Source organism: Mya arenaria, chromosome 2 (genome assembly GCF_026914265.1).
Source record: "Mya arenaria isolate MELC-2E11 chromosome 2, ASM2691426v1".
Classification (NCBI taxonomy): Eukaryota; Metazoa; Mollusca; class Bivalvia; order Myida; family Myidae; genus Mya; species Mya arenaria.
In genome coordinates, this window is record NC_069123.1 from 35,835,985 (window position 1) to 35,862,346 (window position 26,362).

At 34.1% G+C, this 26,362-nt stretch overlaps 2 protein-coding genes across 2 annotated transcripts; one reads left to right on the forward strand and one right to left on the reverse strand.

Moving 5' to 3' along the window:
* The first annotated feature begins 912 nt into the window (after window positions 1–912).
* LOC128223450 (uncharacterized) lies at window positions 913–11,582 on the forward strand. The gene is made up of 10 exons (XM_052932733.1): window positions 913–1,064; window positions 1,736–1,924; window positions 2,141–2,247; window positions 4,619–4,751; window positions 4,940–5,080; window positions 6,285–6,470; window positions 6,722–6,835; window positions 7,475–7,663; window positions 10,010–10,103; window positions 10,662–11,582. Exons 1-10 carry the CDS (start codon window positions 995–997, stop codon window positions 11,245–11,247), a joined length of 1,809 nt encoding a protein of 602 aa, XP_052788693.1. The 5' UTR covers window positions 913–994; the 3' UTR covers window positions 11,248–11,582.
* Window positions 11,583–14,677: 3,095 nt separating this feature from the next.
* Window positions 14,678–24,867, reverse strand: LOC128224256 (neurotrypsin-like). Its single transcript, XM_052934060.1, has 12 exons — window positions 24,776–24,867; window positions 24,563–24,607; window positions 23,972–24,051; window positions 23,632–23,700; window positions 23,239–23,353; window positions 21,443–21,599; window positions 17,637–17,809; window positions 17,067–17,229; window positions 16,258–16,436; window positions 15,853–16,009; window positions 15,108–15,292; window positions 14,678–14,741 (listed from the first exon to the last, which is right to left on the reverse strand). Coding segments are annotated over exons 1-12 (1,332 nt in total). The 5' UTR covers window positions 24,783–24,867; the 3' UTR covers window positions 14,678–14,739.
* Window positions 24,868–26,362: the final 1,495 nt, after the last annotated feature.

Genomic DNA, 26,362 nt, shown 5'->3' on the forward strand with positions numbered 1-26,362 from the left:
GGTTGAAAACCATTAATATTATTCCGATACACAAAGGAATGGTGGAAGAGAATAATTAACTCCACAATTTTATACCCGTCTCTTTATTTCCTTGCTTATGCAAAATAATTAAAAGTATTCTACTTAAAAGAATAAACAAACATGTAAAGATTTACAGTGTACCATTGCCGTCACCATAACAACGAGGATCCCAGAAAGGCTTTAATTGTATTACTTCCGTGTTTAACCTGCAGAAAAGAGCTTTATTCCACTATAACGAATGTAACTCCTTTTTGTATTGTTACACAATTGTGAATATCCGGCAAACACTTGTGTATAATAATAAATTCTCCACTTTACCTACAGTAGCTGATTGCCAGGTTTTGGGTACCGTATTTGTATCGATATAAGCATCGTATATGAGCTAAGGTGGATTTTTTTTAATCGCTTGAGACAAAGGATTTGAACGATCGGCTACAAACATAAGCCCAATGCAAAGGTAAAGTGAAAATGAAAAAGGTATCTGGCATTTCAGGGATATCTGAAAATCAGACCAGAAACCCTTAGTCTAATGAATTATTTTGCAAAGGCAGCTTCTAAATTGAGCTGATACCTTCGAACTCGTGTTTTATGACCAAAATTGCTGCCTTTTATGTGTATATAACGGTTAAGTTCGGTAATATAAGCCTCGTATTTCAAGGTTTGAAAATCTAAAGTAATGATGTGTTATAAACATGTTTTTCTTCAAATAAAACGTATAAAGATGATAGCAGTTAAAACGATGTTTAAACTGTTTATTTAGATCAACTTATATACCAGATACCCATAAAGGTGTATACAATATTTTCCTTATATGTAGTGTTTGGCTTTTATTACTGTTTATGATACCCGAGCAATTCACTTCCTTATTCTTCAGCTTAAGAAATTGAATCAATGTTCACCTGTTTTATTCACAACCTAGTCTTACAAGGAAGATATCGTTATTTATAAGTATTTTTTAAAAACCATATAAAGGATGAATGTTACTGTTTTTCATAATGTTATATTTGGTTTGCTTGTGATACCAATATTGTTGGTTGCTTCAAGTAAGTGAACTTATATTATTTTTAATAAATATTACATTTTGATTTTGCATGTTATGCGGTTATAAGAAAAACATTAACCTCTTGGTTTCTACTACTATACTTTTAAAATAAATGGTTTGATGCGACACAGTCACTTTTGGTGTAAGATCATACTAGCAAACTTTGTCCTTTTTTTGGTGGTTCACATATTTACGTGCAAACCCCCACAAACACAGTTTATATTTATCGCTTTACCTGTTTTAAATTAATAACAATTGACTACTGATTTACTGAAAGAAATGTACTTGAAAACTTCATAAATACTGCTTTCTCATTTGCCAAATGAACATGTTGACCACAAACGACAGTATGTACAATGACGCGCTATAATAGTTATACAGGCTAAGCCTTAAAATGCTTAAAACGTCGCTACATTTGTAAGTTAAGTTTTAAACAGTTCTTTTCAAACCATTATAGCTGAATATTGTGAATCTCGTTGAAATAATTCTTGAAGTATTTAATTGTTTGTTTTTATTCTGATTTTCTATGACATTCCATCCTTTAAAGCTTACTATGAAGCATTAAAGGAAAAATATCTTTAAGAGCTTTTAATACATTCGAAATTAACAACTGCATTGCAATATGATTTGTAAATTCAAAATGTTACTCTGTTGTAATGCACTTTTTTACAGGTAACGCTTATTTTTTATCAAACGATTCAACAATTTGGGGGGAAATCAACTGCACACTGGCCGTTCCAGATCTTAATTTTACAGATGAAGGTATTTATGTCGTGAACGATGATGTATCTGTATTATCCTTGCCATCGGAGGGTGCATGGATAGGACTATACAAAGCTCGATTGAGTTATTCATATGTTGGTAAGTGTGTATGTGATATATGTTGCTTTTTCAATGCGATTGATTTCTAATTTTACTAGCTTGAGCTGATCGATGTTACTTATTTGAAATGCATGTCATGAATATGAGTTTCTGATTTTGTCGTTAGGTCACTGGTTTTGAACAAATAAAACTATGCTACGTTTCTAAAGATTCATTTAAGCCGTTGCATGTCTGTTTTATTGTTTTACTCTTAAGGTTGCAATACACTGAATGACACCGATGTGTTGCTGGTAAGAAATTTGAGCGACTGTAGATGGCAAAGTGGATGTGACATGTTTGGAGTACGAAAAACGGACACTGATGTAATTATTACTAATAAGTAATAGTAAATAAACAAATAGGTAAATAAACAACCTAGATGCACTATACCTGATTTAAATCAGTCAACCGAGCAGGAAGAACACACAGTTAACCCACAGTTTACATAAAACTGTATCATTTATTACGTGTTGTGATAATGAAGTGATAAATGGAAATTCACAAAACTTTGAGAATTTCATAACAACTCAGCCGCGATGATCCGACAGAAAATAAACCCAATGTGAAGATAAACATACATTTAACGTGTTTAAAGTTGTTTCAATGCAAATATCCTACGAATTAAACAAACAATATTGAATGTTCAAAACCTGTCGAGATATCATTATATATAAGTTTATTTCCACCAAAAACATCACACATATATACTAATGAAGAGGACTATGCTAGCCCCTGATCATCTAAACATTTGCTTGGCGGTCTATAAGTTTTATAACTAGTTGAGATTCTTAATCATTCCATAAAATGTAGCAAATGTTTGAACTCCTTCCAATTTTGCATATTTGTTCCACGTCTTAGGAGTATAAATATTAACACATCAGAATTTAAACTGCATTCTAACACGAAATGAAAATTGTCTTCTAAGAGGCTGCATGAGAAATATTTTCTCTGTTCAATGCGAATAGGACTGGGTCCCTCCAATCTGCAACTCTCAATTTCAAGTCTATATGCAGATACACGTAACCACGATCAACTAAATCTAATAATGTAAAAATGCCGTTATCATATTAAGTAGCTATAAAAGGAAGCTTAAGTAAGGTTAAGATTGCCATCAAACTAAAAAATCCAAACGTTACGTATACAAATAACATTTGATTTATTTGAGGGTTAGTAATTTTGACTTATGGGCTCGTCCCTGTTGCTTTTATTGTATTATTATTTGTTGTATTATTGTATCTTATTATTTGGACATTTCATGCCGCCTCGTATCATTCCTGGGAGTATATAGTGCGTAGCCAGAGGGTTGGGGTTCAGCATTCAAGTGAAATATGTTCAATCTCGTGTCGTAACACAATTGTGGATTAAAACCTTTTAAAGGGTTTAACAAAATACTATACCATTGGCTAATATTGAACTCAATCCATCCGTCAAAATGCAGGACAGTCACACTATCTTAAAGTAATCATTTTCTCATGCTTCAGACTCTTCGAAGTATTTCTACATTCTCTAACAATGTAGCAATGTTCAATAATGAACATTGAATTAAATACAATACAATGGCATTAACACTTTCAGATTGCATACACGTGTCAAACTAAAAATCATCAATTTTGTTCAAACATTCAAAAATGCTCTATTGCGGCAGTCACGTTTTACAAGTCGATACACTGAAAAAAGTGACTCCATTCGTACAATGGGCAGGTCCTTAAAACGTTTAAATTTTCGGGGGCTGATACAGAGGGATGATATTATTTTACAGGGATAATATGCAGGGCATAATTTAATGCTTGAAAAAGGCATTTAAATCACTTCTTGCTAAATCGCTCTTTTTTAGAAAGTAGTTGATAGGTAATCATATAAGTATCTTCCATGGCCGAGAGTTTAAGATAGACTCATCCCGAACCCGAGCGTAGGGTGTTTTTCGGAAACGAGGCTTACCGAGTTTCCGCAAAACACCCTGCGCGAGGGTCGGGATGAACCTATCTTACATGAGTGGCTATGGTAGATGCTTTTTCTCCCACCTCAGTTAAACAACATTAAGTAAAAATGTGTTTTTTTGCTGGAACTCTTTTGTGCTTTGTGAAAATAATTGCGCATGGATATGCGATAATTCGTGAATGTCATGGATATGCGCGCAGTGATTCAGTTGATGTTAATAGTCAAATCGGTCTAAATAGTTCTAAGGAGAGTGAACCATTATTTCTTGAAAGGTGCATGAAAACTGTTTTATGGTTACATTTGAATCGAGAAATAATAAATTAGCGTTCTAAATATTGCCACAAGAAAATGTTTCCATGATGCTTCAGACGAACAAGGGAGGTAATTAAAATGTGGTGACCATTAAAAAGAAGTTCCATACGGGCATTTTATCTTTGCCCGTGGGCAAGATAAAAATTTCTAGCATGGTTAAATTATTGGATCTACTTATCTGAGGTGGGATAATATTATTTTATTCCTTTTTGTCCTGGTAAACCAACGTTATACAGCACTTGGTTTACTTCGAAGCACTGTGATAGATGCGCATCTCAACAACTTATGATCAAATGTCATTCTCTGAGTTACCAATAAAACACTTTTGAAATAAAACTTTAAATGTAGTTTTAAACACATTATATGTGTACGATGTCTAATGTTTAATTGATCGTGACATGTTTATTTCGCTTTTTTGCTACATTTTGCTTTACTGTTTGACAGAAAGTTGAGTGCAAGTGTTTGAAATCGTTTGTTACCAAGGAAAAAGGATGTACTTCCATGTGCGGATCAGAAGATAAATATCCGTGTGGACCTATTGGAAACAGCAATTTTTCAATATACACTATCGAAAACGGTTTGTACAACCTATATTTAGAAAAAATAACTTATTACTTATTTAGTTAGGTAAGTTGCTCGTGTGTGGTTTATCTTTAAGTTCCCGTTCTCCTTATTTATGGCTAGTTTAAGTATATCATCGACCGATTCATCTAGCTGTAACGTACATACTAGTAGTATTCATTATCATGTTTTATTTCCTTTCAGTTTCGAGTTGTTCTCTTGGTTGTGATGATGTTACTAACGGATGTTTAGGCGTTCGTTTTGATAATGTGAAGAAGGTCAGATGGTGGTTGTGCAGCAGGTCATGGAACACTTCAATTTTGTGTAGCAAACAACCGTATAATGGTAGGTGAAAAATAAATCAAAATACATCATACCGACTAAACTGTCCGCCCTTGTAAAAGGTTATGTTAAATGTCATTTTAGACATAGCCAATTGTAACAGTATTTTTTATTATTATATTTCTGTAACCGTTCTCATGTCATGATTATAATTACATAGTCAATAATAATTATTGTTGCAGTAAATATTCACAATCGTCCGTGTTAAACAAATCTAAATTAAAATAGTAAATATAATTAGCGTGCGTAAGTTGATGTAGTGTCAGAACTTATACCCATTAACACAACTCAAATGAAGTCCGTAGGAAAAACAATAAGCATTCATAGCCAAGAGTGTGAGATAGATTCATCTCAACCCGAGCGTATGTTGTTGTTTTTGCAAAAACGAGGTTAAGCTAGGTTCCGCAGAAAACCCTGCGCGAGGGTAGTGGCCGTGGTAGATGTTTTTTATCCCAACTCAGTTAAACAAAATAAAGTTAAAAAATAGTTTTACATTGGATTTTTGGTGCGTTACGTTAGTGAAGAAAAGCTCTTTCATTCGGATACTATTCGATTTTTTCCCATGGGCAAAAACATAATTATCTTCCATGGCCGCTCGTGTATGATTCCACTGAATCACTGAAATAAGCGAAGAAAAATGCTGCACTTGACAAGAACTGTGATTTATGTACTTTTTGATATGCAAAGTAATCCTGAGCAGATACGTAATCACGTAAGTTTTAAAAAGCAAGCAGTACACTTATCTATATTTTTAGCGGAGAACACTTGAAAAGTACGATGTCTTATAGGAGGTAGGAGGAATATAAGTATCCTCCATGATAGCTATATCCCAACCTAACTCAACAATGATAATTCCAACAGTTATTCTTATGCAAAACACCCTTAATGAGGGTTGGTATAAACCTTTCTTACACATGCGGCCATGCTAAATGCTTTTTATCTCCCACTTCAGTTAAACAATACATATATTAACAAAATATGTTTTCGCTTGAATTCTTGTGTACGTAGTGGAAAAAATCGTATTTACTTATGTATCTATGCCCGTGGGCAAGAAAAGGATTTCCAGCATGGATAAATATTTGGATCTTACTGGAATGGGAGAAATATTAAGACAATGTCGCAAATCCGTTAAACAGCTACCTACTTCAACAGTGATCATTCCAACAGTTTGACAAGTAAAACAAGCAAAATATATATTTTGTTCTAGAAACTGATGGAGAGATTGAGGCATTTCCGAGAAAAAGAAATAAAACATGGGCAAACACTGGACAGAAGTGTCTCGAAAATGGTCTGTTTCCAACACCATTTCGACATATCCAGTCAATAAACTTAAATGAAACAAGAGGGTTCTGGACAAGCGTTATCAGGATGGAGTCTCTGCTCAGTGTTCATGGTATAATGCTTTTAGTTAGGTTTACAAATAAAATTAAACTGCATACGGGTCAACACCGCATTGTTGTATAATTGTTAACCTGTACAGTTTACAAATCTACTATGTAATGCAAGTCAATTGTCTTGTTCTTCTTCTCATTTACAAACATTGCAATTCAACATATGGACCCGAATATTGGAAGCATTCAATAGATGACATTTGAAGCACCTGTGTCAAACAATGCCAAGTCAATGAAACAAAAATACTTACAGACAACTTTGCTACTTCCAATCCGATGCAGTACGCCTATGTTAAATGTGTTGGGGGTGAACTTAAAGTCGGATTTGACGGTGACTTTACCAAACAAAGGACAGCTCTATGCCGGGGTATGTAAGAGTTATATTATGAATGTACTAATAGAGCGACATCCAGTAGGCTGCTGCGCTTTAATAAAATTATCAAGAAAAAAGTAAAACTGAAGAAATAGTGATATATGAATGGAATTGCAAACATTTAAAGACAAAACTACTGTTAACAGAAAGTAATGAAAGCTGCATTTAACATCTTGTTTAACGAGGAACTCTTATTTTACTGTTTCAATGATAAGTTTTAGATTTTCTTTCTCATGAGGGTTTATTCTGGTTTTGTTGTAGAAACCTACATTAAAAACAGGCCCCTGACTAACAGAACGCATTCCTGGCAATCATCTTTCTTTGGGTTATCAGTGTTATCAGTGTTTTACCGTTATTTTAAAACTTAATACATGTTCAATACGACAATAAATCAATAATCAAAGGTATGATAACTACATAGACAAGCCTGTATTTAACAGAACGCTTTTTCGTCTGAGATCTTCAAATGATCCAATTTCAAAAAACAAATCCCTACAAATGCGTAAGGATTTTCTGACGTATCATCGTTCAATCAAGCATCTCGTTAAAATGTGTTAGTTGATAGAGTATCAGTATCTTAAATTTGATTGTCATATTATCATTTATTTAACAATGGAACACTGGGTTTTACAGGTGGTGGAGTTACAACAACAATGCAAACTACTACGTCCAAATATACTTCTACAAAGGAATCCGAAGACCAAACTACACAAGGTCATGTATATACAACTCATACATCAACGTCAGAAAGATCGACGCCATATCACGAGACAAAAACAAGAGATTTAACATCCCCTACGAGCTCTAGTTTAGCTGAGAAAGGTGTGTTAAGTTTAAATTTATTTACTTATTTTACAGCAATTGTGATATAACATGGTGTACATACCATTTAGTTAAAACGGCATATGTGAACATAATTAACGGACTCGCATTGAAGTTAAGTCTACTTTTCAACTGTCCAGAAATTCAGACCTTAGCGAAAGATCGACTTAAATCATTTGGAAGGAGAGAAAAGCATATACTAGTCGCTTTTATTTTTAATAATGGTTTTCTTTATTTGTTCCCAGTTTTAGTACAATGATGCTTTTTATTATGAAACTTTATGATCACACAGTTTTAAACCTTTTAAGGCAGACTGTGTGTGAAGCTTTTGGTTTCTAACGATTACTGCATCGTATCTTTGAAAAGTATTTGAATTAGGTGCTCTGAATTGTTTCCCTCCGTCTGCAGATAGAGTTGGGATCTCTAATCATAGTACTTGGGGTTTACCTTTTCGTTTTTTATTATTATTTGTTTTATTGATAAGTTTCCTCAAGTTAATGCATACTTTGATAAGATTTATCTTTTGCGTTTTATCTTTATTAAGAATTGATGGGATAAGAGTGAGGTTTGTGCACATAAACTGGTTTAAACCCCCAGTAAATTAAAATTTTACTGACCGTTCCAAGGCGGTACCTAACAATTCTTGATAAACATACCAATTATTTATATATATATATATATAGTAATTATGTTCTGTGTTGTTTGTAGAGTTGTGTGCTGTTCTATCTTTCTTGTTTGTGAATTTGTGTTCTATGTCTTTGGCGTTGCCCATTGCCACTAAACCGGGTTTATGTTTAAACTCTTTGCTACTGAGCATGTTTCTGTAGGTTTTTGCATATATATTAGTTCAATGGAAGTTTTGGCTAACATGCGGTGTTTTTATGACAGAATTTGTCCCTGGGGTATTTCTAAAACGCGTGTTTTTGGCAATTGAGAAAATACTTACCTGATTAAAACACCAATAGTTTGCGTCAAAAATATGTTGTATATATTAATAGAGGAATAAATACTGACGTGTGAAATGTACTTGTTTATTTTTGCCGAACAGATAAATTCAGATTTGATAGGTTCAGCTGAAGGGAGTGCGATAGCTTTAAAGTTATTGCCTTTTGAAAGTTTGGGGCTTCAAATTCATTCTCATAGGGGTGATAAAAGATAATTGTCAAATTTCAATATAAAACACTTCAATTAGATATAAAAATGATATTGTAATAATCAAAGCCGTAGTGGGTAGTTTGCGTTATAAATATTTCTACATATTTGTCCCGGGGGGACGGCACATGATGACAAAGATTGTTTAAAAACGCACTGTCGATTTTTTATTTGAACGTCAAATTTCCGAGTGAGTAACTTATGTTAATGTAGTTCAAATTTTGCTATTGCTTGTCAAAATATTGCGATATTGAGTCGAACTTTAAACAAAGTTACTAAAATCGAAATTTTGCTAAACTAAGATCGAATTTCGAGTTAGTGAGTCAAAAAATCGAGTTACTATAAAATCGAAATTTCGAGACACTAAGTCGAAATTTTTTATATTGAGTCGTGAATAAAACATTTCTGTGTCGCTTTATCATTCTTTAATAGGCACTTTCCGTAGATGCGAATAGCCGTACACAAATATAATGCATTTGCGATCATGTTGTGCTTAGTTTTGTAGCAAGTTTTTCTTGGGGAGATAAGATAAAGTAAAAACAGAATCAATAAACATTCTGGTAACATGACGAAAATTTACGTTGTCATTAACTCGTAATAAAAGGTGTTATTCAAATGCTGCACATACGATATACGTTTAAGTTAGCTGCAAGACTGTACAAAACGCAATTTCCGTTAGCAGCAATTTCAATTTTATGTAAAACTATTCTGAAAATATATATTAACATTTGAGAAAAATGTAAGATAGATATACATGTGTATGTTAATCGTGTTTCGCCAGCATGAGCATCTTTGATCCAAGAGACGTCTGTGTTTACAGCCACGTGCATACTTGAATGCGTGATAATACACGTATACTCTTGGTGATTTTATGTTACGTAAAAAAGTATAATCGAGCTACGGCAATATTGTAACGAAAATTGTCAACATTTGAATATGTATGTTGATTGTTTAACATAAATTGACAATACTTTAAAATAAAGCAACCATTTCTGTAGAAACATTTTGCCACAAGATATATTTACAATAATAAAAGGGGCAGAAGCCTCATTATGAATTTTAGTTTCTAGAAACGTTGATAGGAATACTCTGGTCAAACTACAAATTTGTATTTAAATTAGCTATATAAATATATATTACCGATATTCATAGATACATGTAAATATTCATTTATTGGTGTTTGAAATAATCCAGTAGTACATCAGTCTCCCATCACAGTGATAGCTGCTAGTGTTTCATCTGGCGTTCTTCTGGTCACAGCAGTTGTCATGGTTATTCTTTGGAAAAGGTTAGAATGCATAAAATATGCAGGAGGAAGATTTTTGAGATTTTAATATAAACACAAGTTTGTCTAGTGTACTTTGCTCAAGTGATATTTAGTAAGATGTGTATACAGTCGAATCCCGTTGGCTCGAATTTGCTTGGCTCGAATTCATCGTTGGCTCGAACTAGATGTAAAAGACCGATTTCTTTACACTGAAGGTAAACAATCCCGCTTGGGTCGAAATTTCCGAGGCTCGAGGTATTTTCGCCGGTTCCTGGCAGTTCGAGCCAACGGGGTTCGACTGTATATATTTGAATAAAAATGATTGTATAAATTGGCTAAATATGTGTTCGTTTTAAAGAATAAAATGCTGAGTATTGTAGAGTTATCGAGTGTATTAAGATACTGTACGTCATTTAGATATTTTTTTAAGATATTTATAACATGCACTTGGTGTTTTTCTACATATAACATTGAAAGGAATATTCCTATATCACTTCTGTTTATATCATCAAACTAGTTTGCAAATATCCTACATAAAAGATTAATACTTTCATTTTGTATTTATTAATTGTGTTTCAGGGGAACATTACATTGTTTTCGGAACGGTAAAAACGTAGCGGAAACAAACGAATCGATAATGCAGGATTTTCCCACAGAAGCCGAAGAACCAAAATCAAACACTCATCCTAATGCGTATCTAAACGACGGATATTCAATGTGTGAAGACCTTACCTTTTCATCTATACAATCAGTACCTGTGAATGATGAGCATATGTACGCCAACGGAGTTGCTAAACATATAAATCCTGGAGTAGTTGAGACTTCACATACTGTGTACAACGACTGTAAGAATGGTCAGCGAGATGAGAACTATGATCATATGAACAGCAATGATATGCCTAAGTTTCTTTCACCTCGACCTGTCAATGACTATGATTCCATGACAACCTACAAGACGAAGACGGATGGAAATAGCGAAGAAACGTACAACCACTTAAATGAACCATTGGGTCGGGTAGAGATAACGGACAATGTGTATGGATTTAAAGGAAACCAAGAACCCGACGACGAATATGACACTACGTTTGAGACAACGATGTCAAACACCGAAGGGCGCGGTGATAAGGGTTTTGACGAGTATGACGAGATAAACAGAAAATGGTAGTTTTTAAGAAAATACCAAACTGCTATGACACTGTAGAATCCAAGGTTGAAATGATATCTTTACATTATTGATAATTATGTTCTATAGATTCGTAAAATAATATTACGACAATCTTTACTAAACTTTAATTAATAACTCTACTAACTCGACGCTCACTGCTATTTCGTTTGAGTGAGATAAATTGTTTGTGTAACATAGCATGACTAACCTGCATTCGAATAACGAAAAAAACAACAGACTGTTTTGGATTAAAGTTATTAAATTGTAAAAAAGTATTTTATTTCATTTTGTAATTATGTATGTGTCATTCACAAGTATATTAAATTTTATACGAGTTTTCTTATTGTATATGATAAAGATGCATTTGCAAAAAATGAATATTAAGTCGACCGCCGGACAGGGTTAGAGAAGTTATTTTATTTATGATTATGTTACAGCCACAATACTTTGTCATTTTCCAGCACAAAGATTAAACATGAAAATTAAGTACCGTCAAACAAAGGAGGCACTCGCTAAAAACAACTTCTCACGCATTCCATATCAAGTGCTACGTGTTAACCCTTCGTAATAACATGCGATAGATGTGATCGAATTTCATTTACGTTTTAAAGTAAGATTTAAAGTCCAAGTATGTTTTAGCAAGTAAACTTACCCCAGGGATTATCTAAGCGCATGTATATCCAAATGAAATATCTTAACTTTTTTTACACATGTAATCCCCAGGCCCCAATTTCTCGACAGTTCTTAAGCTTAACAGACTTAAGTAGCTTATTTCAATAAGCCAAAATACATACTTAAATTGAATTTTGATAAATGGAAAATGGTTTATTGTGTAAAAAAACTCTTAAAGAAGTTAATACTATGCAATTTATTGAACACCAAAAATAGTGAGCCTAGCTTAATCCTGTTATAAGGGACTTAAGGAGTTTCGAGAAATCGGGGCCAGGTTGATAAAAAATGCATCGCAGTAACAAACATGCAACAAAGCCGAAATTATATTCTAAAAATAGCACACAAAACGTCACTACGACATCACGTGACTTTTTTTAAACAACAAAGTCTAATTTGTTTGTTTGAGTTTATTATTGTTTGCCCGTGCATATTGGCTGCATAATGGCTTGTTTCCGCCGTGACACCATCACCGAAAACGTCATAAGTGACATGACATAGAAGTGACTGTAATTCGCAGTCAAATCCAGACACTAGAAGACTTGAAGAAACAGAGTGATTTACGAGAGATCCGGATTAGTTTCATGAAATATTTAAATTGAAAGCAAAAATATTAATTTGAAGCAAAAATAGGTAATGGTATTGACCGATGAAATCGAAAAAAAAACTAAACAACATTAATATTTTTTCATTCAAAAATGTTTGCATCACTTGCATTCTTAATTCATGTGAAAATTCATTTAAAAATCTGCAGTATTTCTCCAGCTACTTGTGAAATAGCAGGGAGGCTCCGTTTAATGGCAAAACATGCCATGCACTGTTTACAAATCTAGCTTTTGTCCTCCTACGTATCTTCCTTATTAGCATATTATACGAAAGCGAAGTCGAGTAAGTGATACCGTTGGACATTCCCATACATTTCCGTATAACACAGCATCGTGTGAACCTCGAGGTTTTATCAGACATTATCTGATACTCTTCCATAGCTATATAAGCCCTATATTTTTGCCTAAGTTATTTAACTATGCAACGAACTGAGTCTTAAGTTGCATATAATATCGAGTTTTCAAAATGATTCTTTTAAAAATCTTTTAAACGAACGTGTCACACAACGCACACACCCCAACAGTCCACACCGATACACTTAAAGTCAGGCATCTACAAGTCATTTCTATATGATAAAACAAATTCAAAACATTCAAATTACTACTCTTATAATGCTTGATAAACATCCGCATTTCACGAATTCAATGCTGCGGAATCTGATATTATATGACGTACTGTTTGATTAACATGGCGTGTTAAACTTGACATTCTTATGATTTGTCATCCGTTTTCTTTTTCAAACAATAAAAATAAGGGTTTTCAGTAACGCAACCTGAAACCACAGGTATAGTCTACATTTTATTATATACCCATCATAAATCCACATCAAATACATATCGCAAAATACAGTAATCCATGTTCCACTCCAGTGCAGTACGGCCGTCATAAAACAAAATAGTGCGTCGTTAAAATGACATTTATTATGAAAACATCTGGCTTTTAAGTGATCTAACCAGTAATGTTTATAATAAAAGGGTTATTAGTACTGCATTTTGATCCGGCATATCATATTCGACTCTCGTGGATTTTTGCAGATTTTGATTTCAGTCGGCTGGCTAATAACCCTATTATATTGAATCTATTAAGTATCACGTTCAAAAATAACCAGTATGTGGTATGTCATTATTTAAGGAATGCAATGAATGTATGAACGCAATTGGGCTGGTCTAAGTGTGTGGAGTCCACGCGTACGTGATACTTTTAATCAATCGTTTTAAGCAAAATAGCTTGTTTGTAATGTTTCTGTTTTGTGTACGTTTTACACGCGGTATCCAAAATAATCCGAAATAATACTAATGCCCTCAGTTGTATTTGAAGTAACTGGGACTGTTTTACTTTTTCAATATTCCGAACAGTTTTCAAACTACGAGTCTTCAAAATATACCACTGACGTCAATTTTGAGACGTTCCATCTACAATAACCGGTATTTTCATCAATTCTTCATCCAACGCTATAAAATTTCAACCTCAAGTGTGTCTATTGGAAATGTTTACGGACATATATTTTTCTTTTTCTTGCTGTACGTTTCTTATTTTAAATTCGTCTAAAACGTCATTTTTCGCGGGAAAAACGGTGTCGTGTTTCGTTGAAAATAGTATCCTATCTAATTTTCTAATTTGTGTAAAAACTGTTCATTTAATTTTTGATTGTTTAAAATACATGTATTCATTTTTTTAAATTACAAATTGCCTGTTATCAAGACAAGTGTACCTAACCGACTTCGTGTTTGAGCAATTTCAAAAAATCTAACCCCTTTACCTGTTTCTTATGTAATACGTATTATACTAAAACGTTAAGCATGACGTAAATCGAACTATTGTTTTTTATAAATATTTGATAAGAGTAGAAATTTTACACTGTCTCGTAGTATAAAACCCTTATAAGTTTTATGTTAGGGATATTTTTTATTTGTGTTGTACAGAATTTATAATTCCTCACAATATGAGCGCTAAATAACCAACCTTGTAAATCAACGGATGACTTAAATCGGGCGGCTATTTTCATAAGAGGCTTCTAAATAAATAAGCAATGATAATCTCATTTGCCGAATTATAATAATTTGATAATACACACCAACAATGCATCAAGTCAGCTGTTAGTATAATGAATAAAAAAAATTCATTGACTGAAATTTTAAATTTCATTTATTTCTACGATATATACAAGCAAAATGAGAGCATATTGATGTAAAATGAAACAATTGCCCTTTTCGTTTATCCTGCAAAAGAAAATTGCTCATTTTATATCGTTATTAAATCGACAACGTGTTTTCTTAAAAAGCTACATTGTAAGAAAAATGAATTTAGCATGTTATCATGTAAAAATATGTACTTTTTTAACAACGCAATCCTATTCAAAACTTTGCTGTGAATGTTCAATTTTAATAGCATTAACGCTTGTCGTAAGCGTGTCCTAGCTGAAACCAGCATCCGTGTGACGTCATATTCAGCCAGTTGGACTTATACAAACTATTTAATTTCATAATTTCCATGAGTCAACGGTGAAGTGTAACAGTTTAAATATATGTATAGGTCAATTTCAATTACTTTTAGTTAGATCAAATCACGAGAAGTGATATACTGACATTTGCTCGGACGACACTGAACACCGACGTCCTCGTTGTGGTCGCAGTTTTCTTCACCGATACCGTTGTGTCTACAGAAGAAGATGTTCATGTCGGCGGAAGTGCACTGTACGTCATCCAACAAGATGAGAGAGGTGGAATTGCCCTCACCGTAAGGCGCATTGCGTAGTGCTACAGCGCCCGCCCTAATATGGAATAGTTTTTGAAGAGCATCTTTAGATACCGAGGCACAAATTGAAAACGCTAAACTGTTCAAAAACATCTATCAGTTAAAGCTGCACTCTCACAGTTTTGACAACTTTTTTTATTTTTGTTTTGGAACGAGCCAACTTTTGCGAACATCCATGGAAGACAGTAATATAAGACTGCTGACAAAATATCAGATCGCAAATTTTTATTTTTCAGTTTAAAAATTGATGTTTTATGCATTTTTCTTAAACCGTTAGTAACGGTTTAGGCCATAAAACAATAATTTTCGAATGGAAATATGAAAATGTACGATCTGATCTTTTGTCAGCAATCTTATATTATTGGTTTGCAGATATTTACGCAAAAATTTGCTCTTTCCAAGACAAAAAATAAGAAAGTTGTAAAAATGGTAAATCTGTGAGAGTGCAGCTTTAACATCCTACCATCATAAAATACCGAGGCAGGTTCACTAATGACCTGATTTCAAGTTTCGTTCGAAACAAACTGTGCTACTTCTAACGAGATGTACAATATAAATGGTAGGGTTAATTCTCACCAAGGGTATTCCAGCATGTGGCACACGACCCTGGCCTCCATGTCCCCAAAGCCGTCATCACAAACCGTGCCCCACGTGAGGCCGCCGTCATCCGACACCTCTACCCGCCCTTCGTGTGAGGTAGGACCGTCAACAAGACGCACACGGAGGTTAGTCGCTTTGTCGTAAAAACGTGCAATACTTATAATTATAAGTGTAAATGGTATATTAAGTAAGTGAAGTAACATCACCAGCTGGGGATTTTGAGACAATGTAGAAATCAATTCTTACAAAAATCATGGCTAATACGTAAATAATACGAAAACAATTATTTCTCAGCAATTATATGCAATTTGATGTATATCCTTCTTTGCTCTGGTTAGTTTTATAAAATGGATCTAACGGAATACACAAAAGAAACGTTACCGCTAAGACAAGAAACACCAACGTCCTCGACGTGTGCACAGTTGCTTTCACCGACGGGTCGGTGCTGGCACGCTAATATATTCGTTTCGTTCCCCTTGCAGTAGACGTCATCTAACAGGATGACCTGCGATTTCGATCCACCGCCAAAGTAGGAATTCAATTTCGCGAGTGCTGATCCTCTGAGTAAGGATCAAATGACAGCTATTATTAACTGTCAATGGCAATAATATTGTTGTGTATAACACCTTTAAACAATATAGGAATAATGCATCGATATTGTAAATGCTCGCTAAATAAACCCATTGCCCTATATTTCCAAGAAGAAATAAATCATTTTTAAGAAAACAAATCTTGAAATATTACAATGTTTAATGTTCATCATGACAGTATTCCGCACACGTAGCCCATTACAGTACATGCAGTCCATCAAAGTACATGTAGCCCTATTAACTAACATGTGGCCAAAACAAAGTACATGTAGCCCATTGCAGTACATGCAGTCCATCAAAGTACATGAAACCCTAATAATTAGCATGTGGCCAAATCAAAGTACATGTGGCCCCATCAAAGTATATGTAGCCCCATCAAAGAACATGTAACCCAATTAAAGTACATGTTTCTCATCAAAGAACATGAAGTCCCAACGAAGTATTTCTAGTCTAACCAAAGAAACTATACCCCTCAAACAACATATCTGCTTTTGGTCAATTATTTGAAAGCAAAGTTTTATTTTCTGTGCGCTTTTTGCCATTAGGGTGGTACTTATTGATGAAATAACAAATAAAACTCCACATGATAAAGTTGCAAACCTCTCGTATCCAAGTGAGGCACAGATGACCCCCGCCTCCGTGTTGTTAAAATGGTCATCACAAATGGTTCCCCATGTGGCCCCGCCGTCTACGGACACCTCAACCCGCCCCTCCCTCGGGGAAGTACCGTTAACCAAGTGGATCTGAGCATCCGACATTGGCGCTGAGGATTAAATAAAAATGGCGTGATTTTTTCGCTCTCATATAATAAGGGTTGTCCAATCAACTCAGTAAAATGGATCGACGTCATTTCACTCATTGGCGCCTCCCTCGTAGGGATTGTGGTTCCGAGTATCACTGGCATCGTTTCTTAGCATACGATTGTGGTTAAACAGATTGATTAGCACATGCTTCATAATCTGACATCATAAAAGTACACACATTTGTTACATAGGGAGACAATGAATATTTAGATAAAAAACCGTTTCAATTATTTTTGTTTTAGGGATGCGCATAGGGATTTCAACTAGTTTAAAGATACCTGAGAAAAATGATTTTTCTTTTCGGTATTCATCTAACCAATCACAAGTAAATACAATGAAATAATAGTAGATTAATTGTTCAACCTACTTGACACACATGAGACGCCGACATCTTCACTATGGTCGCAGTTATTAACACCGACAGTGCTATGCCGACAGTTGAAGATATTTGTCTCAAAGCCCCGACAATCAACATCATCAAGCAGGATCTTCTGGCTAGTTAACCCAGTCCCAAACTGCGATGTTGCTATGGCCCCTTGTCTGTGATGTAAGAAATATGAGCATGTATACAATAATCACGTCCATATATATCCAAAGTGTAAACAAAGTCAAATGCTTGTCATGGTTACTATTCTTTGTTTGCTACAAGTTAAAAAATATCAATGTCTAGATAAAATTAAAACAACGAGTGCGAGAGAGCTTATTAAGACCGACTACTGTAGTCAAGGAAATCAAGTTCCAATGCAAAAAAAATTGCTTCCGACAGCGTTCTAAACCATAAAGCATTTAAACTAAAGTAACATAACGCAAAATGGAACTTACCTCCACCTCGTCACTGGTTGAAGGATGTTTGTCAGATTGCCATATTAATCCATTGGATTATAAAACCATGTGCTATTATATGTCGACAAAATAGTTGTTACAAAATGGTCAATCGATTGGTTAGGTGGCAATCACGGCTGATAATATAATAAAGGATCACACTCTCACTTTCACTTCACTACCAAGATCGTTATGGATCAGCACCTAGATCCTCAGTCATGTTTACTTACACCTTATAAAATCGATCCTATGTTAAGTGGTAAAAGTAACGTTGGTTAGTAGTGATTTAAGGCTGGGTTGTGGTTGAAAACAAGACAGATTAGAAATTCCATTAAAGTAATCCAGAAATTGAAAGAAAATCAGTGATATGTGCAAGATCTGTTATTATTTTCCGTAGGAAATATAAATATATAAATTACCTTCAACCATTTTTATTTTTTCTTCTAAAAATAGTAACGTACTTTCTCGCGCTGTATGCCAGTGTATGGTGTTGGGGGGGAGGTATTTAACCATTAGAAAGCAGTATTATTTTGCGTGTAAATTTATCAATTTATAATAAAATATATATAAAGTTTTTTATTAGACTCTGACCTACATGTATCATATTTTGGTGTATGATTTATTTGTTTTCATTACACGATGTTTTAAAACAGTGTTCTGTACAATTATATTAGCCATATTCGTATCGAAACAGTTAAAGGCTAAACAATTTGCAGAAGCTTGTTTACATTTCACCAAGAAATGGGTAATGTGCTTGCAATAAACATAATGGGGGGTTAAGGTACAAAAATTCGACATGGAAACATGCACAGTCGAGTAATGACCATGAAGTTTGAAAAATAGGAATTATATATACATGCAAGCACAGTTACAACATGCACAGATAGGCCATATTTGCCGTAAAAATACGAAAAAGGATATATTCAACACGTTTATTTGTAAACATTGCCTCCTAAGCCACAATATGTTCAATAACTTTTTTATCTTTAAAGCAATGATACCAAACTAAGATGTCGATCGAAGAATATGTTTTTCGCCACACACTGGACGTATTCATTTTTCAAAATTTAAAGAAAAAGTCCACTTACAAGGCAAAAATTGGTACCAGAATCGGTACTTTTCATTCTAAATCCGCCATTTTGTTTGCCATGAAACCTTTTTCTCACTTAATGTTTGCATGAAACGAAATTACGTCCTCTTCCTTGACTAGTGAATGACAATATGTTTTTTTATTAATCCCTTGGTCTATGACATTGATTTAATTTTAACCTTGTTAATATAAATATATTTTTCTGTCAATTTCAGATGTCAAAACGCTCGTATTGAATATTTTCATGGAAAACTACAGAAACAAGCTAAGTAGCCAAAATTTTGAACATAAACACCGTTTAATGGCACAGGGTAAACACCAAAGACATATAACACACACACACACAAAAATCACAAACAAGAAACATGTAACAACAGCAACAAACAACACAGAGCTTATATACTATATACATCTAGGTGTGTATATCAAGGATTGCCTGGGAACGGTCAGCAAAATGTAAATTTACTGGGGGTTTAAACCAGTATGTGTGCACAACCTCACTCTTTATCTCAACAAACCCGAATAAGGTCATAACATAAATGGTTGAACGTCATCAAATGTTCAGGTGTTTCTTACAACATTTCTATTTAAATTTTAAAAACCAGATGTGTTGATCGAGAATTGTTAGGCACTCCCTGGGGAAGAAACAAAGAAAACATTATTAAAAATGAAAACGGCATGTATAAGCTAGACTGTTCTTCCGAATGATTTCCTTAGTAAAACTTTAAAAAAACAATACGTCACACGCTGACACATCCCAAGCCAGCAAAAAAAAAGGTTTTAAGTTAACTGCGAGAGCTTAAATATTTAACATCTGTACATATTCTAGGGATCTTATCAACTTAGTATGGAATAAAAATGAATACTTCATGATTTGATCTTTGAGATGATGTCGTATATATGACCTGCATTCGCCAAAGCATTTTGTCTGGTCAAAATTTATCTACAAACGTACACGTGCGTATAGATTATAAAAATAAAACGTGTGTTCGTTAACATACAGATCATTTAAAACATGTACATAAGGGTCATTTAAGTGTCATCATTTATTGCCTTATGTCTAAGGTAAAATAATTCTGTTCTTTGGCTAGTGCGTTTAATATATGTATAACCAATTTCCAAAACAAAATCACATACAACGTGTTAGAATGTATATTCGTAAAGAATTATTCAGCTAAATGTATGGACACGTTTTGGCATCATCCATTTTGTCGTAAAACATTTTGCCTAGAAAACATAGTTATAAAAAAGAATGTTGTCCTAATTAGCATGCAACCATATCTTGGCAGTATTTTATGGTGTTAATAGCGACATTAGAAAATAAAGCAACGCATCATTGATAACTTGCAATGGACAGTTGAATGTACACAAATTGTTTGCAGCTTTTTTCAATGAATCATATATTTTAAAGGTGCTATTGCAACATAACATAACTGATAAAAAAACGCTAAATGTACATTAAGAGTTGCACAGGAACTAAGGTGCCTAGTGAACTCAACATATTGCAACAGTAAATTGCATGTGACTGTCGGTGTGAATGTTTCATTAAGACGAATTCATGCGCATAACAGAAACACTTGAGAAATTGACTAGCTCTCTGATTAAAGCAAAAGTGTACAGGTGAAGTGTAAAAGTGAGTGAAAGTTGTTGGAACACGTTGAAAATAAAGTTTACTTAATGGCTTAGTGAACCATACTAGGGTTGAGAGGGAACCGTTTGTCATATCTGTTAATGCAACTTGGAAGTAGTTCACCCCATTTTAAATAACAAACAGATTACGAAATCGATAATAACAGGATGTCATCTTGCACCTATCTTGTAAACACCATTTCAATTTCCCGATAACTTTAATGAATTTTCTTACCTCTGGTCTTATAGTCCACCACAGACCGTCGTTACCCACCACTAACCAACGTTACTTCCACCACTTCACCTCGTACCGTTTGTAAACAAAGACTTGCCAAGTACCATTAGACAATGAGTTAACAATTGGATTACCTTTAATCGTCAATATGTGTTTTATTATCTTCAATGTTCTGGTCAACAAAGAACAATATACAATTCGTTTAGATTTTATTTGTCATATTGCTTAGCCTAAGAAATCTAAAAGGGGACCGCATTTGGAACATTCCGTGTTTGATTGAAATTAGGCAATTGGTTTGGCAGGAGAGGTTGTTTGTAGGAATTAGTTGTCGTCGCACTACGACGTTCAAAAGGTGGTTACAATGTTCAAATTAAAATTGTGAGCGAAAATAGATTACCTCTGATATCCAAGCATTTTACATACAACTCCGGCCTCGGTATTAAGAAAGCTGTCGTCACAGATGGTTCCCCACGTTTCCCCATTGTCAAGTGAAATCTCCACGCGACCTGCGGCTGCGGAAACACCACCTGTCAGCCGAACTTGTGCTGGATAAACTGAAAGAGGCGTAGTGGCGGAAATGTATGTTATAGAAGAAGAAGGTTTAATCAAGGAAATATAACACACAATATATATTTGAAATAGGCCAACATGATCTGTGATCAAATCAGTCATATAATATGTATTATTATACCTCACTTCTATAGAACATATAGTAAAACACCCCGCACTATCACCCTCTGCCGCACTGTCACCCTCTGACGTCATGAAATTGAAAATACGCTACAAATACGCCGCCATGTTGGATTTGTATGTGAAAAATTATGAGTAATATAAAACTGGCATTGCAACCTTAAAATGCACTAATTATAAAACCTCACTTCTATAGAACATATTAAATTGGCAATACGGTACGAATACGGGATTTACTGATAGTATTTTACTTAAAGTCTGTATCACCTGAGCGCTTTGTTTACCAGCCGACAATTCTTGCCAAAATGGCAGCAAGATTCGCAGCTGTCAGTGAAAATGGTATTTTAGTCTTTAAAATACTACAGGTTTTGTTCGGTATAATAAAATAGATATTGACTCGCCTCGGTCGACAGTATTTACCTCAGGTTGACAATATGCACTGACACCCTCAAGGCAGTCAATATTTATATAATGGTCTACGTGTAGAAATACAAATAGTGAACATGTTAACTATAAAAAAAGTATGTTTGTATTAAATAGATAAATAAATAGCAGCTGCATCTAATGAGATCGATACACATATAATAAATAATAAATAAATGAATTAAACTCTGAAATAGTACATTTGTATCATATTATTTACAGTAGTATTTATAGAATTTGATAACTTTCGAATTACGTCCCATTCCCTATAGTCTAAATTTGAAATCGAAAGCGAACGTTAGACTATTACAGGACTCGATTAAATAGCTTATTTTGTCGGCATTGAAGTTTTGCCTTACTGAACTAAAATACGTTTTCCAAATATATTTTCTATAAATTAAATAGTTGTACAGTGTATGATTTCTTCTTTCATATAAATTTCTGGGTAACAATCAGTTATATTCGAACTTCTTTTCGCAAGTATTTCTTTGGGTTACATTTGTTATAAATGCTTTTCAATCGATCGATCGAATAAGATAGTTTACGCTATCGTGAAATGAGAGGGAAATCTCGATTTGAAACCTACTTGTCGAGTACGCCTCGTCAAGGAGTATACTTACCGCTATTATGTTGTTTGTATAGTTTAAACGTTTTAAAAATATAAGTAAACAATAAAAGTAGGTTTTACATTGTCCAAACTTTTTCACATACTAGTTATACATTTGCATACAATTCAGACATAGGCATGTTCATTTAGCTTATCATTGTAAATTGTGTCGATATTTAAGAATATACTATTCTATGACTAGTGTTTAAGATGGAAAGCATTTCACACTTTTGTTTTGGCTGTTTTTATCCAAATTAAAACCGAAATCACCCGTCGATGAATGTTCAATTTTTTAGCTTGGTCAATGTTATCCAAATATCTGTTTTCCAACCAAATTGTTTTAATTTCACTTATTTTTAATTTCATATAATTGGCTGCAGAATGTAACAAAAATATCCCAAATTAAATAAATCAAATGTAAGGTATGAAAGTAGGTTAAGATAAATCTACATCATGATATTAAAAGTACAGACCAAAGGAGCAAAACTTGTCGTTGCAAAGATCAGCAAAGCAGCACTTGCGGCAGTCCGCCTGTTGGCGCTTCTCCACGGACCGACCAACAATGATGGTATCCATCAGAGCACACACCTACGTACATATTTCGGTAATGGGATCACGTTTAAAAAAACACAACATGTCTTTGCATTGTTGGTGTTGAATGATTCTTTAACATAATGATTTGTATGAATGATATATCAACTTTACACTGCAGACCTTAAGTGGTAAGGAGTTTTTTATTCAGCGTAACGTAAGCCGTCTGAATGTTTTAGGCGAATATCATCATTTGTTTTAGAAAAAAAAAAAAACAAGAGCGATGCATTTTAATAATTCAGGAAGGGATACGAAATTTAAAGACTGGTTTGTACCGCTGTATCCCTACATCCCATATCAAACACGGTTCCCGCCGACGTCCGACGACTCTCCTGGTAGCACGACTGAAACCACACAGATAAAGAACTAGAGGGTAGGATATGGTAAACAAATCTAAACCCTTGGAAAATGAGATGATCATATTTAGGAAATAACATGAATATGCGTTGCTATAAATGCACTTTAAGCACGCAGACTTTCACTGGCACAAAGTAAATATTATTTTTAATGTTTTAACAGTAAATTACATTGTTCAATCTTGCAATAATTCCCATAAGTTTGTTACAAAGCACGTTTGTTAGACTTCACATTTTAGTTGTGTTAAAAAATATCAACCTGTCCCGCTTCACATGTGCGTCGACTTTGACAAGAACTTGGTGACATCACACCGTGGCAGTTATAACATTCCAAACAACCTGGGGGAGAATTTGATATTTAAAAAGTCTTAAAATTAATTTGAAATATATCATATTCAATTTGATAAATGATAGTAGTTCATGTTCATTTAGTTTGGCTTGATTGTGTAGACAGCTATTATTTGATATGAACCAGGGCTGGATCCAGAAATTGACAAATGAGGGTCACAACCTTTTAACATTCGCCCCTACCTAAGAACTAAAATTGTTATGGTTTGAAAGTTTGACAGGGGGTTTGGTAGCTTTCATCAAATAATTTTTAACAATTTCTAGATAGAAATGGTGCATTTTTTTCCTTTTTTCTCCGATGTTGACATTAAAAGTTAACATTGACGAAACTGCGCCCCTTCCCCCAATCCGCTTCTGTAAACCACTCACAATACCGTTGGATAAAACAACAATATTGTCCTTTTTGAGATCCTTACACAGGAGTTCTCCTGGGGGGACATGATAACATTATTTATTCTATTATGTATTGTGTTAAAGAAGCATAAATCTACTTGTTACTGACCTACGTTGCGTACAAGAAAAATGCACAGGGCGAAGGTATACACATCTGAAATGAAATGATTGCTTTAAGAAGATGAAATGATTTTTTTAAGTTCATAGACCGTTTCACGTTATTGATCTGTGTGTTATTCAATTTTGTTAAAGTATTTTTATACAAGAAATTGTTGAAACAAAACTCCGTGTACCGGAAAAAATATTGAAAGAATTAACTTACATTTCATAATTGTTCACACATGCGAATACTTTTATTACAACTATTATTATTTGGTTTGAAAAGTCTTTTCTCTAAATCATATATGCAAGGTGAAGTAAGGATCTGCAGTGTTAAATATGCACAAGTAAGTTGCCAAATATCACGTTCACTTTGACGAAAGTGCTGATATGGTGGGCCGTTTTTTATATTTAGCCAAACTGAACTGTATAAACTCTGAAACTCGTAAATTTTAACTCATGACAGAAACAAATTGTAGAATGAATGTTTATATGATTCTCCACATTTGGGAAATCAACCATGCGCAGTCGCAAGTGTACTTTGCGTCGTATTTTAATACACTCATTTTGAACCAGCAATAAAGGGCTCTCATTGGCAGTGATCTCATATTAATGAAGGTCTACTGATTTGCTCCAAATCCTGCCGTTGTTTCCTTTGCAGGGAAAATCGTAGTGGAGAGACGGGCCTCACAACGCCATTTGGGGCCGTTTGCTACGCCTGTGGAGAGCGACCTGACCTTGATAGCGGCTACAGTATAGGATCCTATAATCCCAATGTTGCTTTATGTTTATATAGCTAAGATTGTCTTTATTTAAATATAATATTTGTTTTCATTTAAAGTCATTAAGTTTTAAAGAGTTCAACATACGTCCTACAAAACGCCTTTAGCTGGTAATATGTTCGTATTTTGTTAAACTGCAACATGTAGAAATTTAAAACGAATTGATTATTGTTTTTAGTTATTTTATCTATATATGCATAATAAATCTGCTAGCATAACAAAACCACCACACTGTTTGTCCGTTTTTCAATGCTATTTTTTTTTCTTTTAGTATGGACTGTGATATGCATAAGAATAACACAACTAATGCAAAAATAGGTAAGGAGTGTTCCTATAGCACATAATGGTGAATATTTTAAAAAATATTGACGCTTTTTAGATCTTGACGTCATTACGTCGTACAAAGTGCTCCGTACAGTTGCTAATATGCTATGTTCAATGTACTATACATTTGTTATTTTTCAATATTTCTGTGTGTTTTTGTGTATGTAGATAGCACCAACATAGTTTTATTGAGAAACAGTGTTTTGTTTTTTTTTCTCAAAAGATGTGTTTGAAAATACCGAAGTCCACGAACTTTACGGATGACCCTCGTACTTTGCTTCTTTTTTACTTTCCAGCGTTACAACACTTCATTTGGGTTCATTAATAGATTTAATTGCAATAATTGATCAAATATTGACAGGTTGCAATACACTAGGAGAAGAATCGACTTCACCTTACCCAAACAAAACAATGTTAGCAAGGCATGGTGAAGCAAGTTGTATCTAAATATCTTATCTATTACAGTAGGTATGAGAAATAATTTTCGCTATCAACTTGCTAACCACTTTGAAGTATAAGCCTGGTTTTGAAGATTCAACAATGCCGGAGTGTTTGTAAACACAAAAGTCATGAGAATCTAGGCGATGGAAATCATAATTTTCGGACTGTCACGCGCGACCAGGATGCATTAATTTGCATTAAGATAGTGTTCTGTGAATTCTTTTCTTGTTCCTGACTGTTGTAAAAACAACTGTATCTACGCA

Bases quoted from the DNA above. Each gene is read 5' to 3' on its own strand.
- LOC128224256 (XM_052934060.1), bottom strand. The intron at 17,810-21,442 runs GTAATCTATTTT...CTTACATCACAG, and splicing joins AAAATGCTTGGATATCAGAG to ACAAGGGGCCATAGCAACAT. The intron at 16,010-16,257 runs GTAACGTTTCTT...TTTACGACAAAG, and splicing joins TGGTGTTTCTTGTCTTAGCG to CGACTAACCTCCGTGTGCGT.
- LOC128223450 (XM_052932733.1), top strand. From the start codon at position 995: ATGAATGTTACTGTTTTTCATAATGTTATATTTGGTTTGCTTGTGATA. The intron at 6,471-6,721 runs GTATAATGCTTT...AAATACTTACAG, and splicing joins GTCTCTGCTCAGTGTTCATG to ACAACTTTGCTACTTCCAAT. The intron at 7,664-10,009 runs GTGTGTTAAGTT...GAAATAATCCAG, and splicing joins CTCTAGTTTAGCTGAGAAAG to TAGTACATCAGTCTCCCATC.